Source organism: Epinephelus fuscoguttatus, linkage group LG4 (genome assembly GCF_011397635.1).
Source record: "Epinephelus fuscoguttatus linkage group LG4, E.fuscoguttatus.final_Chr_v1".
Lineage (NCBI taxonomy): Eukaryota > Metazoa > Chordata > Actinopteri > Perciformes > Serranidae > Epinephelus > Epinephelus fuscoguttatus.
In genome coordinates, this window is record NC_064755.1 from 43743152 (window position 1) to 43761795 (window position 18644).

At 43.6% G+C, this 18644-nt stretch overlaps 1 protein-coding gene across 1 annotated transcript in view; it reads right to left on the reverse strand.

The window, feature by feature from the left end:
* Window positions 1–18644, reverse strand: part of LOC125886737 (plasma membrane calcium-transporting ATPase 1-like) — a 49402-nt gene that overhangs the window by 21005 nt on the left and 9753 nt on the right. Inside the window, exons 2-7 of the mRNA XM_049573029.1 lie at window positions 18151–18441; window positions 11694–11891; window positions 9574–9831; window positions 7839–7964; window positions 5785–5913; window positions 2649–2675 (exon numbers count right to left, since the gene is read on the reverse strand). Coding sequence (XP_049428986.1) covers window positions 2649–2675; window positions 5785–5913; window positions 7839–7964; window positions 9574–9831; window positions 11694–11891; window positions 18151–18346 — 934 coding nt within the window. The 5' untranslated portion in view covers window positions 18347–18441. The remainder of the gene's footprint in view (window positions 1–2648; window positions 2676–5784; window positions 5914–7838; window positions 7965–9573; window positions 9832–11693; window positions 11892–18150; window positions 18442–18644) is intronic.

Here is an 18644-nt window from a genome sequence, read left to right on the forward strand (position 1 = left end):
CCGATGATCCCGTCATTATAAAGACAATGACCAAACAAAATACTTCCTGGCGAGTCATGGCTCTGGAGAGCTTCAGCTGAGAAATCAAGTTTAATAAGTGGCTGTCTACACATGATTTGAAGCTGATGCAGAGGTGGAGGAAGTGCAGATCTTTCAGTAAAAGTAGTAATAACTTCGCCTGGTTGTCGCTTGATGAGCCGGCGTGTTTTCAGCTTGAGACACGTGGGATATGCTGATATTATTCTGATTTTAGGAGCATTCTATGGAGATGTATACAGCACATTCCAAATACACATTGCAATGGGGGTTTTTACTGCAGTTTGTGACACACGATCTCTTGCCTGTTTACATTCAGCTCATGATATGCTGTACACAAGCCAAGTTGCCAACATTTTGCAAGGCTTGGGCAGACATGCATGCCCTTAAGATAAACCCAGATTTTTGGTATGAAGGAGAAACACACCTGGTTTCAACAGGACTTTGATATCAACAGGTTCATGGGTATAGGCAAATATTGGAACGCCGACCTTTTCAAGAAGGTATTTCACGGAACGAAAGAGGTGTGTTCACACAGTCCAACAAGTTCAGTCTGAAAAAATCCTATTGTGGCACCAATGGCACCAGCTGCTCCAGCTGCAGCACCAGACCATATTTTGACATGATGAACAACATGTTAGAGCACGTTAATTGGAGTCTGCACAGCTGCATGTAAACAGGAATATCAGTAGGTATTTATTTACGTTACAAGCTCAGTAGGAATACTGTCTTTTCAGAGTGAGGGTGAAAACCATAATAATCTGTGCATGTAAATGTCGTTAGCGTGTAGGTCATACTGTCCACTTGTCCATCAGACATAGACAGACATGTCAACAACCAGTTGACATTTTCATCAGGCCAAATCAGCAGTACTGTTAGCCATTATTAAAAGTCAAAGTGTGTGACAGGACGACCAGTGGAGGGTGGGGCTGTGATGTTGTGTGTGAACAGGTAGGTGGTGTGTGTGTAATCCCAGTCTGGGTTTGTTGTGCTGTGTTGGTTGCCTTCATGTATGAGTCAGAGCCGAGCTCACTAACAAACTCACCAGCTAACTAACCAGCCACACCACATCATCTCTGTCCCCTCTGGATCATTAATAAACAGCCCTGTCAGAGTCAACTGACACTGCGGCTCAGTGACAGAGAGTGAGGGTATCTGCAGGTGTGTGTGTGTTTGTTTCTGTGTGTGTCTGGTGTGAGCATGCTGATCCCAGCTCAGTAATGAGGTTATTAGTGGACAGGCAGGCAGCAGCAGCAGGCAGGAGAAGAAAGCAGCTGCCGAGCTTAAGGCCGATAATCTGCTTGGTCCTAATCACCATCAACAGAGTCAGGAGCACCTGCTGCTGCTGCTCAGACCATGGGACACACACTGCACCATGTGGGACCACAGGGACCGCAAGGAACTGGGAAGACCTGCCAGGGACCAGGAAACTCTGGTCCCTGCTCTCCTGCAGGATCTTTGATCAGAACCTCCTCTTGTAAAGCAAAATAGATTTTTTATTGATCTATCGATTGTCCTGATTCACATGGTGCCCAGCCTGTACTGGTTTGAAACACCAGAAAGCAACAGCAAAGGTGATCAAATTATAAAGTGCAAAAACAAAAACCTCTCCAAATGATCCACTGTACAAAACAGAAATGTCCTGTCCTGTTATGAAGTATACACCATAATATTTTCCAAACTATTTTGAATAAACATATCCGTATCAACAGCCAACGAGCGAGGGCGTGAGGGTGGGAGAGCGGGGGTGTGGCCGCAATGTTTCCACAGGGGTTGAGATGGCATTACTAGCTGTAATGGCTGAATAAGCAGCACCGCTAGCTGACGCTAGCTTGCTCCCACCAGACTTTGGTGTGAGCAGCGCAGTAAACTGAAGAGTAGTAAAATGAACCCATAGACGGACATGTGTAACCGGTCAAAAAGATTCTCTGTGGTCAGCCAATCAGCGGTTAACCATTGACATATCTAGTGCTGACCTGATGTTAGTCTCTCTTTACTACGATGATTCTTGTCATCTTAAAATGATGTCAGCAACCAACCTACCTATCCTTTTCAAACCGAAATGTCCTGTTTGAAAAGATAGAGGAAAGTTGGCCGAGATTCTGCCATGTTCAAAGCTTGCTTAACTGTTACTGGAGCACAGAGCGCAAAGGGGCGGGACTTACAAAATCATACAGGCAATCATAATGTTGTGAATTAGGTGGTAAATGTAGGGTTATAGACTTTCAAGGGAAAATCGTGATGCGTTCAAGAATCTACCTTTTCCCTCCACCCCTCCCTGTGACCGCCTGATGGCTACTACACACTTCACACACACAACACCGTAAAAAAAACATACACATACCATTCATACAGCCAACAACATGACACGTGAACAAAAACATGAACAAGAGGGCAGCTCCATGGATGAAACTAATGTCACAAAGCTGTTGTTCTACAGCTCAGGACCACCATGAGGAAACCAGGAGCCAGAGCACACAGTGACCAGCTGAACGAGCCGGCCTCTGGTCACTGATGGACAGATGAACTGAAGCTGCTGCTGTTTAATACAACCCTCACATCCACTCAGAGTCATATTAGGTAACTCACGGTACTGAAGCAGTGAAGCTCACCTTTCTTTCCTTTCTCATCTTTTTTACCTATAAAGGAAAAGCAAGAAACAGCCATTAGTCAGTCGCACATATGGAACACAACATCAAGAAAACATTAAAGGAGATCCCCACCTGATTGTGACTGCATTTTAGGCAGTATCGGAGGCAACTTCGATACTGGTATCGGTATCAGTACAACTCTACTATTTAGTCACATTATGTGACCCTGGAGCACCACTGTGACTGGCACATATAGTGTGCTTCCAGCTCACAGTGAATAAATCCTCACATTTAAGGCACAGCAGCAACAGTGTAACTTTGTGCTAACTGCTAAAACCCAAGTGTTGACCAGAAGCTTCGAGAACATCAACACTTGTGGTTGAGATGAGCCAGGTGCTTCAAAATAAAAGCACCAGTGATTCTGCTTTGATTTCTTTAATTATAACAATACTTTAACTTTATTATAACAGTATTTTATTTAACTTTATCACGACAGTAGCTTCCTTACTTATTTTGCTTTATTGTAACTGTAGTTCATTTAATAGTTTTGTGTTTTAGTAGTCTACACTATTTTAGAAGCGTTTTCAAAATACTGAGATACAAATTGTGTACTGTGATATAGCCTTAAAATTTTGCAGTGTTACTTTTGAGCCATGTCGCCCAGCCCTAGTTACAGTAAGTGTGGGTTCATAGAAAAGTGTGTCTTGAGCAATGCAGGGTAAAGCTTACCATCACTGGTATGTGATGGTGTATGTATGTGAATGAGAAACCAATTGTTTTTTCTGCTGTGTGTTTCAAGAGCAGAAGTACACAAAGTTAGTGGCAACTTACTTCTGTCTTCTTACCAGTCGGTAAGAACGGAGACAGTATAGGGTAAAAATGATTTTTTTCAAAGTCTCTCCACAACTTGCCAAAGACCACAATGACTTATCTCATCAGAATCACAGACTTGTTTTCATTAACCTCAAGTTCAAAACTTGATAAAGTAAGTTAGTCCAGCAAAACATCAGGGGCCGTATGCACAAAGCTTCCTGGCACTACGAGTTGCTCCTCGTGAAGAAATTCTATAGAAATTCTCAGAATTATGACGATTTCTAAGAATTTTCCCTTAAAGTTAAGACTACGTCATGGTAAAGATGAAAGTTGTTCACACAGCATCTCAGCCCGTAAGAGAGCTTGTAAGGTAAAAAACTGTTAGGAGCAGGGAGGAGGACTTAAAGAAGCTTAAGAGTTTCTTAATGAGAGGAGGTCAGAGAAATATTCTCCAAACACTGAATGACTGAGTAAATGAAAAGCTACAGATTAGATGGTGCAGGGATAATGTTTGTGGTTGATCTCATTAGTGCTGCGCTCACATCTCCCACCCAAAGTAATAATGCTATAACACCAGAAGTAAAGTGATCAGAAGACTAAGATATTTGAATAAATGCAACACACAGCAATGATAACTTGGGTCTGTGTCAACCTTCCATCAGCAGAGTGATCAAACAAACCAAGTCTCATATTGTGATGCAGTTTCATCATTTCCACTGGGTGTCCACACCGTGCAGGCTCACAAAAGCACCACCAATCACATCTTACAAAATAATTCATCATACCTAGCAGCAGGATCAACCACGCTAGTACAAGTGTGTTGTTCCTAAATAGCTTCAGGGATATGCTTTACATGCTCAGCAGCATACAGTCAAGTTTTTATCATCTATTATAACAAGTTTATGCTGTGATTTCGCTCAGTTTCTCAGTGGTAGCAACAGTTTTTCTCAGTAGGCTTGGTAGAGAACTGTAATAAGGGGCTGTACATATGCTGTGTCTTTAACCACCTGGAAAATGAGAGGTCGGGCGCTGGCTGTTACTACTACTTTGTGCCAACTTTCAAGGACGTGAAGGCAGGTTGCATCTGAAGTTGCTAAGCAACCATAACCAGCACCATATCACAGCCTACTTCCTAGAAATCCTGAGTGCAGAGCTGATCTTCTTTCAAGCTTTGTTTTGTGACTGTGTATTAGGTCAAAAATATTGTCTGTGGGACAGATGTAAAGCTCTGAGTAGCTCTGCACTGAAATGATTAATTTCTCCAGCCATCCATCCATTTTCATCTGCTTATCCGGGGCCGGGTCGCAGGGGCAGCAGGCCGAGCAAAGCACCCCAGACGTCCCTCTCCCCAGCAACACTTTCCAGCTCCTCCTGGGGGACCCTGAGGTGTTCCCAGGCCAGACGAGATATGTAATCCCTCCAATGTGTTCTGGGTCTGCCCCGGGGCCTCCTACCAGTGGGACGTGCCCGGAACACCTCCAGCGGGAGGCGCCCAGGAGGATCCTAATCAGATGCCTGAACCACCTCAACTGATCCCGTTTGACGCGAAGGAGCAGCGGCTCTACTCTGAGATCCCTCTGGATGTCTGTGCTCCTCACCCTATCTCTAAGGCTGAGCCCAGACACCCCACGGAGGAAACTCATTTCCACCGCTTGTATCCTCGATCTCATTCTTTCAGTCACCACCCAGAGCTCATGACCATAGGTGAGGGTTGGGACGTAGATGGATCAGTAAATTGAAAGCTTTGCTTTCTGGCTCAGCTCCCTCTTCATCACAACGGACCGGCGCAGCGCCCGCATCACTGCAGAAGCCGCACCGACCCGCTGATCCATCTCACGCTCCATTCTACCCTCACTTGTGAACAAGACCCCGAGATACTTGATCTCCCTTGCATGAGGCAGCAGCTCTCCCCCAACCCAGAGAGGGCAAACCACTGATTTCCGACAGAGAACCATGGCCACAGACTTGGACGTGCTGACTCTAATCCCAACTGCTTCACACTCAGCTGCAAAACGCTCCAGTGCATGCTGGAGCCAACAGAACCACATCACCTGCGAAAAGCAGAGATGCAATTCTGAGATCCCCACACTGGACCCCTTCCTCCCCCCCGGCTGCGCCTCGAGATCCTGTCCATGAAGATCCCAAACAAGACTGGTGACAAGGGACAACCTTGGCGGAGGCCAACACCCACCGAGAACGTGGTCGACTTCACACAGAGTATGTGGACACAGCTCTCACTTTGGTCATACAGGGACCGAATGGCTTGTAGCAGCGAGCCTGGAACCCCATACTCCCGAGGACTGGTTAGCAGCATCCCATGATCCCTTTTATATTCTGAACTTACTCTTCTTGTCCTTTTTCTCCCCGTCGCCTTCCTCACTGGCACCAAGCAGCGTGAAGATGATTCCAGTCTGAGAGTTGACACCTACGGCTGTAACCAGCATCTTGCCAGAGCCCTCCATGACATGAGTACCTGAAAGAGAAAGACAGAGAGAGGGATTTTAGGAGCTTTGGACAGATCTACTGTGAGCACACAGGAAGACCACTGTGGATAAAGAAAGCAGATAAAGAGGCAAATGATGGAACTTAGTCAAAACTTTTGTCACCTTGTCGCCTTGTTGCATGTCACGGCTCTGGACTGTGTGGCAGCATATGTGTTTTCTCTGAGTGTGTGAAATTTTCTCATGGTTACATTCATGTGATTCAATGATGCAGAGTGAAGTCTCTCAGCTGACAAACAGAGTGACAGCTGATTCATAGATGAGTCCAGTGCTGGTTAAATGCACTGGCAGGTCTGTGTCATATGTGTCTGGTATATGAACTGTCTGTATTGTCATTGTGCTGCATTTTCAAAAACTATGATCATCTAATCACATATCCTGCTGTGTTCAGGCGCAGTCTCACTCCCTGTCCTTGTCCTCCCTGTTCTCAGACTCACACAGCTGAGGTTTCATCCAGCAACTACCCTATCCAGTAAAAATACTAGGTGCATTTGAACCTTTAGTGGATTGTGATGTTTATTGCAATTTCAGTAGATATCTGGTCTGAGGTCTGAGTCCATTCGCTCACCAGTGCAGCAGTCCTCAGTGTTGATAGCTGTTACCCATCTCACTTCTTCCTCTCCTTGAAGGTCTCATACTCAATACAACTGAAGTTACATCCACTAACTAACAGCAAAACACAACGGAAATCAGCTTTTTAACTTTTTAAGGCCCACGATAACACAGAAAGCATTTTTAGCAGCTGGAGACACTTTTTTGTATTTTAATGACAATGAAGCTTTTTGTGTTGTGACGCACCTCGCGTTTCTGCGCTCTAGGTGCCTGCTGTTTTTGCCTGAGTGCTCTGAACTCCTCATGTTGAAAAAACTTCAACTCAAAGCAGAAAAGTGCCCCACGTCATCTCTTTTTTTAGTCATCTTTTTCCAAGAGTCCAGTTGGATGATTTGAGAGGCGGGCCTTCTGTGGTGGTCACGACAACAAGTTTACAGTTGGTAAACAATGGAGGAGAAACTGGTGGTAGTGGTTGCTGGATACCCAGAGCTATACAGCCTGATGATAGACAGCAGGTTGTCAAACTGCCCCTGAGTCATCCTAAAAATGCCTGTAAACATCCATGATGGATCTTTTTTAGGGTCTCATGTACCCACACAGATCTCTGTTTATCTGCTGACAGCCTCTCACCCTCAACCAGAGCTACAGACAGTACCCTCTGCCTCAACATGGCAGCAACTACACACTGATTACTGGGGGATAAATTCAATAAATAAATAAACGGTAGATTGATTACACGGGAAGGTGAGTCCGTGGTTGCCTGGGAATAATAAACTAGTGGCACTTAATCAACCTGCAAAACGCTTTTTGTGTAATCTGTAATATGTTGCAGTCATTTTGGTGGGCGGCCATAAATACATCCATGTATGGGAAACACTGGCTATCTGATTGCCAATGCTGTTGTATTTCGGGAGGCACACACTGGGTCCAAGCATCCTTTGTAGGTATGTGTGCACGTCTGTGGAGCCCAGCATGAGAACCATATGACCATTAGAGGACCAATAGGATGCCTCCCAAAATTCTGTATTTTTAAATGATCACTTTACTGTTACTGTGGGGACTCTCCCTAAAACAGTAACCATGGAACTGGTTTTTGGTCGACGTCTTTTTTCAAACTGAGTCAACATGAAAATATTGTCCTTTTCTTATTATTTCAGGTGGTTCAAAACTGTATCATCTCAGTTTAGGAAATGGTAGTGTTCTGTCAGTAGATGTGAGAACTGGAGAGAGGATCAGAATTAAGTGGAAAATCAGCAGCAGAGAGTGGCTGCAGAGCTGACAGTGACAGCTCATGTCACACCGAACTTGGCTGTAATTTGACGTGAATGGAGGAGAGTTGACTCACCTGACAGCAACATGGGGTCTTTGTCAACGCTCTTCTTGACATGATCCGACTCTCCAGTCAGAGAGCTCTCATCAATCTTGAGATCATTTGCTTGAATCAGGATGCCGTCAGTAGGGAGGAGGTCACCTGTGACACCAACACAGTACACTGTAAAAGCAGCTCGCCCTCATCAGGTCGTTATGTTACATTGTCATTGCATCAAGTCTGTCATGTGGCGACTGGAGGAGAAAAACAACTAATTAAGCAGAGGAGGGTGGAAATATTTTAAGTTTTGTTTTCTCGTGATTATGAAATAGTGATGTTGGGAAGTGAACAAAGAAAAATTGGTTCATTATCATCAGAACACTCCTCTTTGGCACAGATAGCTGCGGACACAATGCAGCAGCACAGAGGAGCAGAAACGTTCAACCATAAGGCTTCAAAATAACATTATCTTCTCCCATATGCTTGGAAGTGGTGAATTTACAGCTCACAGCAATTTAATACAACACAGTCTCTGGCTTTTGTTTGATATCTCGTGTTGGCAAACAATGTACATTTCTGATCCGTTGTTTGTGCTGTTACCTTGTTTACTGTATTAGGTGAATGCTGCCGTCACACTGAACATCCCACTGACGTCAAACTGTGAGACTTAATATGGGAAGAAATAAACTGAATATTTGTATTAAATGGTTGATTCTGATTCGTATGTAATCCAGGTCAGGTACAGCCCCACAGACAACATCAACATTCTGCTGTGGTCATTAACATCAGACTGTTTTCTAAGTCACTAACCTGTAAAGTGTTGACCACCACAGACACAATGTTGAGAGTAGGCCTGTCACAATAATTACACTATCACCCTATTTTACCATATATAGACGGAGTCCGAAATTAACACCTGCCAAGCACCAAATGCAGGGAGATTCTAAGTTCAGTGAGAAGGAAGGCCGTCTGCCACAATGGTGGGTACATTTTTATTCCAAAATAACCATGAAAAAAAACCTAAGCTGAGATTCTCTACTGTGTATTGTTAGGGGAATGCTGCTCCTTTGCTGTCTGTGTCTGTCTCTCTCTCACACACACACACACACACACACATACACAGCTAGGGGTGTCAAAAAAATCTATTCTCAGATACTAATCAATACTAAAACTTTGCATTGGATACAATACTCATTTGCAACAGGTTGATACCAACAGTGCCTTCTTCACCCCCTCACTGACACAACTACAAACACATCACCGCTGCAGACAGGCGGGCACACAGCCCCTCCCCTCACCATCAGCTCAATACATTAGCTGTCATGCACAATACCAACAGCTGGGCTGTCGTCAGCATAAAACTGACTTAACATGGTAAGTGCTGCTGCTTTAGGGTCTTTGTGACCTGTTTTAGTCCAAAGTAAAAAAAAAAAGAGCAGAAGTGCCATTTGGGGGTATTTTGCATACCAGGAAAACGACCAGGTAAAAACTCAAGAGCACAACAAACTTGGCAAAGCATCTTAAGAACTGACACCCCGGACTTTATGAAGAATTTCAAGAGGTTAGTAAAGCTCCCGTTTCAACATCATTGAAGTATTTAACGTAACCTGGCCGGCGGCACACATTAATGTTAGCTGTTTGATCCTCTGTGTTATGGACACATTTCAGTCAGAACCAGAAAAGTACCAAAAGTTGATATTCAGCTCTTGTCATCACTCTCAACCAAAGGTAAACTCTGCTCTGGATAAGTGTTTGCTTTTTGTTCACTCACCATATTTAACTTGTGCGATGTCTCCGACGACGATCTCTGACACTTTGATCTGGGTCACCTGACCCCCTCGGACCACGGTGAACTTCTGCTCCTGCTCTATGCGGCTCTGGAGGCCGCGGAACTGCTTCTCTTTGCTCCAGTCATTAAAGGCTGTAACCAGGACCACGCAGACCACCGAGAGCAGGATGGCAGCGCCTTCGATCCATCCAGTCTCCGCCTCACCCTCATCCTCCACGCCGCCAGCTGCTGAGCCACAATCTGAACAGAGACAACATAGGCCGGGGTGTTAGTTTTCTGAATGTGTGTTTCTTTACACATTCAAACAGTGCAGCCCGACAGGAAGTGACATCTGACCCTCCTGTGCAGGAGAATTCTGGGGTTCAAGGACAAGTCTCTCTAACTTTTCAGTGACTTGACACAGAAGCCTCAGCTGGGCCCAGTGACTTCCTGCTTTCAGCTTTGCATCTTGGAGATAAGCTGGTTCCTTGAAATTAAATGGCTTATAAGAGGTGTCTTATAAAATCTGCAGAAACAGAAAGTGTGTATGCTTTTCTCCCTGCATATAGACTGAGAAATCAAAGTGAAATTTAGCTTTTATTTGCTACTAGTTCTGTGGTTTAAAAGTGAGATGTATGATTTACGCTGCAAACAGTTCTTTTCTCTGTTCACAGTGACAATCATAAATGAACCTGTGGCAGTTGTCTCATATGAGCGAGTCCAACACAAACAAGCCCTGAGTAAACCCACTTCATGTGCATGTCTCAGGAAAGGAGCGACTGGGACGCACACTTTGCTCTGGTTGTGTGTAAATCTGATGTTGTCAGTTTCAGACAGAAAAGACAGCTGAAACACATGGGGCATGGCTGGAGTGGAGTGAGGTTTTTTATGGCACTGAGTGCATATTGAGGTTTGCTAAGTGATAATGTAAACAACTAGGTATATATATTGTAATCATTTTCAATCTCGTTTTTTACACACTGCAGCTGCTTTCACACCGCTTGCAGTAACTTGCCACTTCCAGTTATTTCAATGAGGTGAAGGCGGCAGAGGGAAAGCAGTTTCCAACACAGCGATAGGGGTATGAAGTGGGTGCCGCCCACGTGCACACACACAGATTCTGCTCTGCTGCACCAAGTTCACCATGTTGAACATTTGGTGGATGCCGCCTGGCTTTGGCTGATCAAACAGTGGGCTTCATGATAGCAGAGAGAAGACAAAATGGAGGACTTAATAATGTTGGTGTCTCAGAACACCTGGAGTTACAGCATTAGCAAGTTATGAGGACAACCAGAAGAAAAACTGGGCCTCAGATAATAATTAATAAAACATTTAAATGTTATCTGAGACCCAGTTTTCTTCATTTCCACCAAACTCCAGATGGTTAATTGTCCAAATAAGACATCTTTGGGAATTCCAGTGATTTCTGTTGTCTTGCTACAGTATGCAGCTACAAGCTAGCTTTCACTTCTGCCAGTGTTCACCGCAGCAACAGCCTGACATGACAGCTGCTTTTAAAAAGGCTTTGCTTTTTGAGGAAGCTTGGTTGTCAGAGGGATTACAGTGCAGCTGTGTGAAAGCAGCTGTCTACATAGTTTTTACCTGTTGAAGGGCCGCAAAGACAAAAGAAAAAAGACCAGCCAGGTAAAAACTGAGAAGAACAGCGTGATGCTGCTGTGGCCTCTGTGATCAGTGTAGCAGCCTCAGCTGATGAGAATGGACACTCTCTGCTGCGGGCATGCCACAAGAGGCTTGATGGATCGCCTTCATGCCCCATGTATTTCAACCTTAACAAGTAAAAACTGAGACTTGACCTGTATGTTGATATATTTCACTCTGACTCAGCTGCTCTGCAGGTGAACTGGACTGCAGTGTAACTTTCATGAATCAGTGTCACACAGAAAGGACACAAAGTCCCAGAACCCTGCACTGACTGAAGCCTGATGTTGCCACGACAGAAAACAGTTAACACATTGTGACCGTCTGATCATCTGACAGCTCTGCAAATGTCTCACCACAATGCCCCTCTAAACATTCAGCGAGACGCCTTCACACAGATTCATGACGATAAAAGTTAAGTACAGATACTTATCTGAAGGAGTAAAGGTTTCATTAAAACTCACTTTGTCTGTTACCATCGGGCGGGCTGTAGAAAGAAAGGCCTAGTGAAATGATCGCTGCCACCTCCAGGATGATTAGCGTCACATCCTGCAGGGCTTCCCACACTAACTGCACAAAGGTTTTTGGCTTTTTAGGAGGGATGAGGTTCTGTCCAAACTCCTCTTTCCTTCTGTCAATGTCCTCCGAGTTTCCATCTAAACCTGCAGCAGGAGACACAAAGACAACATCAGAGACAAGTCCTCATCTGATCCTGGTTTACACCATGATTATGTTTAATCCTAACCTCTTCATGTGTTTTTAACTCTGAAAAGCCATAAATCACATCTTTAAGTCAAGATGTGATTTATGGCCATATGATTATTAGGTTCAGGATGAAAGTGAAAGTGTCTAAAACAATACAGCAGAATTAATGACATCTGGCAACTTAGATTAAAAAATAAATAGAGCAGACACAGTATAATGTCATCATTCAGTATCATTCAGAATAAAAATGTTATTTAAAACTAGATTTAAATAACAGAAGAAAATCAACAAGAAGATAAAACTAACACGTGGATAGAACGGACAGATCTGTTGTGACAGGGTGGAAAACTACTGTATGTGATATGACAAAATCAGAATGTGACGTCACACCGTGTCATTAATGTTTCAGGATCCGATGTGTCTCCTACGTACACTGTTGGGTTATTATAGCACTCCACATGTGCTCTAGCTCACTGATGATGATCTGAACCTCCGCACAGTTTATATTTGGCTTCAGAAGGAAACATAATGAGGCAACGTTTTGACCTTTGAGGTGTTTTACAGACAAACATCAATGCGAGCGAAAAAAAACAAAAAACAAAAACGAAAAACAACAACCCAGCTAAATGCACCTTTCATCCCAAAATAACTGACACCGTACATAAATACACATGACTGTCTACAGGGTGCTCACCCTTGCCGGCCTGGTTACAATAGTTTTCCACACACACATGAAGGAGAGTCTTGTTTCCCATAACAAACACCATCAAACTACGCCACATTTACACGTAACATCTAAAAGCGACAGGCTTGGCCGGTATAAGTCATGGAAAATGAGAACCGTGCAAGTTTCCCACTTTCATCAAACATCAAATAAGTTGCTGGAGTTAATTTGTCTTACTTCACAATGCACATCCTTTAATGCGACAACTACGCATTGATATGTCAGTACTTAAACTACATGTTATAGTAACTTAAAGAAAATAAATTTGCAGTTACGTTACATTACGTTGAATGTTATCCCCAGAAGATTATTATGCCAATTAATTTCATTACAAACAACAAAGTTCCAAAGTTTTCCAAAACTTTCAATTATTTTTACCAATTCCATGACTTTTCCAGGCCTGAAAAATGAGACTGTGAAGTTTCATGACTTTTCCAGGTTTTCCATGACCGTGGAGACTGTTGTCTGAATTCGGCTGTCAGAAATCTTAAAGATGAAAATATTGCAGCATTACATATTGGAGAATGTGCAAAACTCTGTGAGGACGACACCTCTGTTTCCCTTTTCTCCCGTAGCTGAATCCTGCTGAGGTTTACATGAACGCTGTCCATCTTATTTGTTTTGACCATTAAAAGTTTAATATCAGAGACAACAGAGAAAATGTCCTTTCAGTTATTAGTCAAAGCCCGCAGTGGAAACATGCGCAGCAATTCTCCAGAAGAAAGTCACAGCCAGATTAACCTGTTAAGGGACCCAGAGGAAATAAAATCATCTAGTTCCACAAAGAGCTGTTTTATATGTTTTTTGAGGGTCAAACCTCTGAGCTCTGTTCACATGACGGCTGTCACTTAATGTTTGAAATTCAAACTACTGTGCACATGTAGAAAATGACTCCAAACACTGGCATGTGTCTGGTGTTCACACAGACAGAGCTGCCTGCTGCTGTGAGTACTTTATCTACCATGTTTCCATTAATATATGAAGCTGTACAAGCCACCGCGTTGTCAACAACAAGGTTCTGCAAAATTTCACAAAAAAAGGCCTTTTGTTAACAAATGAAGAGATTGTGTCCACAGAAACTTTGTCAGACGACTTTTATTTTGAAATGGAAACAGGAAAAGTTGAGTTAAAAATAGATATTTATATTTTTTCAGGTCTGTGACAGATATAAACATTGAAACTGCCATGTACCACCTGCCATGAAACTGCAGGTGGTACAATGCTAATATGAGTGTCAAAAGACCATTTGCACTGCCTTTGTTTGTTTGTTTGTTTTTTGATAAAAATCACGAACGCCACTCAGAGAAAAATAGTCAAGACTCAAATTCTCTAGATCAGTGGTTCCAAACTGGGGGGTCAGGGTCCAAAAGTGGGTTGCAGGTCCATTCATTGCTCAATCCTGCTGTAGACTGAATGACTGAATGTAACAGACAGCTACTTAACAGAGACAGCAAACTAGCTCAACAACATGGCTGAACACAAGTATGACGCTGAATATATCAAACTGTGTGGACCTTGAACTAATGGCTAAGGTGAAATCTGGAACCTGTGGCTGCACCAGTTGGGAACCACTGCTCTAGATGTTCTGCTGAGCCGCGCCTGAGCAGCACTGCAGTGTGGCCTGGGTGTTAGCTGTCTTCAGCAGTCCACCTTGTCACAAAGATACTACATGTCCACACAGATAAACAGTGACTGGAGTTTTAAAAAATCTGCATGGGTTTAACAAAATCTCAGTTTTAGGGACCTAAAGCTCCATTTGTGTGTGGACGAGAGGCCAAAATGCCGAAGAAAATATGCATTTACAAAAATATCTGTATGCCTATAGACAGGGCCTAAGTCACCATCGTGTGTAAACTTTATAAAATGCAACTACACTCGTTATACAGTAACTTAGCTCAACAATGAGCAATAGGAGCTTGTCAGTGAGGCAGTGGAGACCGTAGGTATTCAAGATTAGGCCAAGTGGGACGCATTAAATTGAATTCATGTTAATTCCAATCATTTGAGCTTGATTTCTTTGAAAATGTAACACATGGTTCATCATGTCTGGTGTTTGTGTCTCTCTGCAGTATTGTGGTGTTGTGTAGGAGTGGTGAGCAGACTGGCTTCCTCTGAGGAGCAGAATATCATGTTGGGACACGCTCAGATCCCTCTGGACACACTGTAGCTGCTGCACGGCTGCAGCTGACTCAGTCAGTCTGAACAGGTTTTTAACCCAGCACCTTTCTTCGTGTTGTCTGAAACTTGGTGAACATGCCCTCTACTTTCAGGTGAGTGGGATTACACTGTGAGTTAATGGATCTGCCCCCCCAGCTGTCACCACAGAGACACACAGAGAAGTAAAGCAGTGTGATGGATTTTCCACTGATTTCAAGCTGCTGCTGACATTTAACCTCTCTCTGTCAGCGGGAGCTGAGACACTGAAGGTGTTTACTGAGCGTGTGCAAGATGGACAAACTGAATGAATTAATGATGAGGAGGAAAATGCCAAAGGGCAGATTTATGAGACACACTGAGTCCACTGTCTGTAGTTCACTATAAGACACACTGGGACATACTGAGTCCACTGTCTGTGGTTCACTATAAGACACACTGGGACATACTGAGTCCACTGTCTGTGGTTCACTATAAGACACACTGGGACATACTGAGTCCACTGTCTGTGGTTCACTATAAGACACACTGGGACATACTGAGTCCACTGTCTGTGGTTCACCATAAGACACACTGGGACATACTGAGTCCACTGTCTGTAGTTCAATATGAGACCCAGCAATCTAAAAGAAGATGGATGATTCAGAAAAATGATCAACTACCAATATGTAATAAAAGTACCTCCTCATACAAAAAGCCAGGTGTTCATTAAAAGAGCAGCTCAGTGTTCTGTACAAACCTATGGTCATGCTTGGGTCATGGAGTCTAAGTATAGCATTTAAAGTAAAACACAAAACTCCTCTGGTCATCCACTGAATGAGAACACACGCTAGCCCATGATGCACCAGCTCCCACCCTCCAGGGTTCAGCAGAGGTCACATCATATAGAAAAGCTTTACAGGCTGATCAGACACAATGAGCATCACTGCCTCCACTACATTACCTATTAGTGTGACTGACAGGACAAAGATAAGAGCCACATTGAAGCGGAGGACATTTTCATATCATGGTCTGCAAATGACAGTGACATACTGCCTCAGGTCTTATGACACTTAGGGCTCTGATTTCGAAGCAGGCCAACGACTAGCACAAGCAGTGTGCAGATAGTTTGGTATTTCCCTGACCTTGAAATGTGCTTTGCATGTTTGTGTGACATTTTGGTGCCCAGCACTACAAACACAGTACACAGGAGGGAGGAGGAAGACAAACAGATGGAGGGTACATTCAAAAGAGGCAGCACAAAGCAAGTTGCTGGTATTTTGTTAGAAATTGAGTCTTAGGGTGCTTTCAGACCTAGAGTGCAAGATAAATGTGACACTTTCTAATGTCACAATGGAGGGACAACTACGCAGGTTGATTTTAGCGCTGCTCATCGTGGACTATATTGCTGTCATTGTTCATTTTAGTCAAAGCATACAGTTTGAAAACGAGGCAAACGCGGCTCCAACTAGAAAACAGTGTTTTGATGCATTGGATGTGCTGAATGTGCATATTAAGGCAGTACAGGAGGAGGTGCACATTAATAATCCTCCAGGACTGTAACATGCTCATGTTTAACCCAAACAATGTGTCATGTGACTGCAGTTGCTTCACATCCAGGTCGCAACACCTTCTCACCACAAACAAACCGCACTAGATTTCCTTTGGAACCGGACTGAGACCACCTCTTCAAGAAGGTCTCAGTCTGGTTGTTTTGGTGCACACCTGAGTGTGATTGCTGTGTTCACACCTGCCCAAACGAACCGCACTGAGGGGGCAAACAAACTTGAGTTTGTTTGTACTGAACCAAACAGGGCAGGTGAGAAAGCAGCCTTGCTTCACACAGGACTAATACTGACCTCTAGAAATTTGTAATAATTGGGAAGTTGTGTCTGACCTGAATGCTGTGCAAATCTGCCATGTCTGTAATTTGTCAAGTAAAAGTTCCACAGCAATTTACCCACCCATTTTCACTAACACAGATGTCATGTGGTAATAATCCTGTGCATGACATCTTAATGATTTGGAGCTGTATTATTTATTCATTCTTTGCAAGATATTTTGTTTCCTCTGCACCTTGGAGGCTGCATTGGCAATTATTAAGTGCAAGATTTGACAACATTTTGGGTGTAAATCAGGAGGCTAATCTCACTAGACAGGATGGAGACTCATTCACAGAAAGAGCAAACTCTAATCCGTTAGAAGAGCGAAATCTCGAAAGATGACAGTTATTATGTCATAGCCTAGTATTAATAGTAACGCAGAGCCTTGTCATCATATCTGGAGAATAATGTCAGTTATTTTTAGTAAAATACAGAAACGTTGGTGGTTTTATTAACAAACTTAACACTTGCAGTAACACTGAAGAAACATCTTTCCATTTGTGGAGATAGTTTTCATGCTTATAGTGATGTGATGACTTCAGTAATGTGACTGGTTCAAGTGTATTTATTCATCACTACTCCCTCCAATTTCTATTTCACTTCACCAAGCCCTTTTTAATTTTGCTCTGCTGGTAATACATGAACCAAGATAGTTGGTGCTCTTGGACACATCCTCACAGTCTGAGGATCCAAGACCTACCACTGTGCACTTGTTGCATTTGCACAATTTGTACACAGATGTGATGAGTTGGTGTCACGTTACTGAGCGTGTGCAGCCAACTTTGATAAAACTAAGCAGAAAATGATCACCATCTGTGCTGATACCAGTCAAATGACTGATAGATCAATAATCAGTGTATCCCTGGTTAAAGACACACTGTGGTTTTTGTACAGCATCCCCAACAGTTTCATCTCAGTTTGCTGATGATGGTGAACAAACAACCAACAAAGTGTAAAAGGACTTTCTTTCTGACAACATCTTCAAAAACCCTTTCAGTCACTTCACTAAAACGGCCTCAGAAACAACAAGATAAATCATCCTGACCTCGCTGCTGCGACTCTTAATTTAATGCTGTATTTAGAGACCGGAACATGCTGGTTGTCTCATATTGTCCTGAAGCTGACAGAGTGCAGAGCAGGATCAACAGAGGCTGCAGGTCATACTTGACTTTGACCATCATACAGTCAACGCTCCCTCGAGCCAGACAAAATCTAATATGTCCTCCACTGGTTTAATGGTGAGTCACCAGTAAAGGGGCCTAAAACATCATTACATACCAACGTGGCTCTGACTGAAAACACCAAACTGTATTCACAGTGGAGCATCACACTGCCTGTGGTTGAACTTAAGTTTAGTTTTACTTTCACATGTCTGGTGTTGTGATGCTCCAGCTGGCAGTCAGCCCTGTTGTTTTAGAGATGGCATCAGTGCGAACACAAACTGAACACAGAAGCAGAGTTTCCCAACATATTTACCTTCAACCGGTGACGATCTCAGTCTGGCACACAGTCCGTTAACATCTCCATAACTGTCCTTGATCTTAGTTACTGCTTCTGCTCCTCGTAACTCCATGAGTGAGCGCAGCTCCTGCAATGAGCAGCTGAACTCTGCCTCGTGGTTGGCCTCGCCACGTCGGCCATGTTTGGACCCACGAAAAGAGTTGTTGGCCATGTCTCCTTCCTCTGGCTCTCGACAGAGGCCTCCCAAAAAACACAGACTCAGTGGTCGGCCTGAGGTGCAGATCTGGCCTGACAGGGACTGTGTGACTGTGGGGGACAGATAGATCAGGTTATTTCAGAAGTTCCACAGGAAAACAAACACTTTGGGAACAAGGTAGAAATATCACCACCTAAAGGGTGCGACTGGACAGTTAGGGATGGGCACAGGACACCAAGGTCATGTGCTTGGTATTGCTTCTGGTTTTAAATGACTGATATTTCTTATGTCTTGACATATTTAATGTGACTTT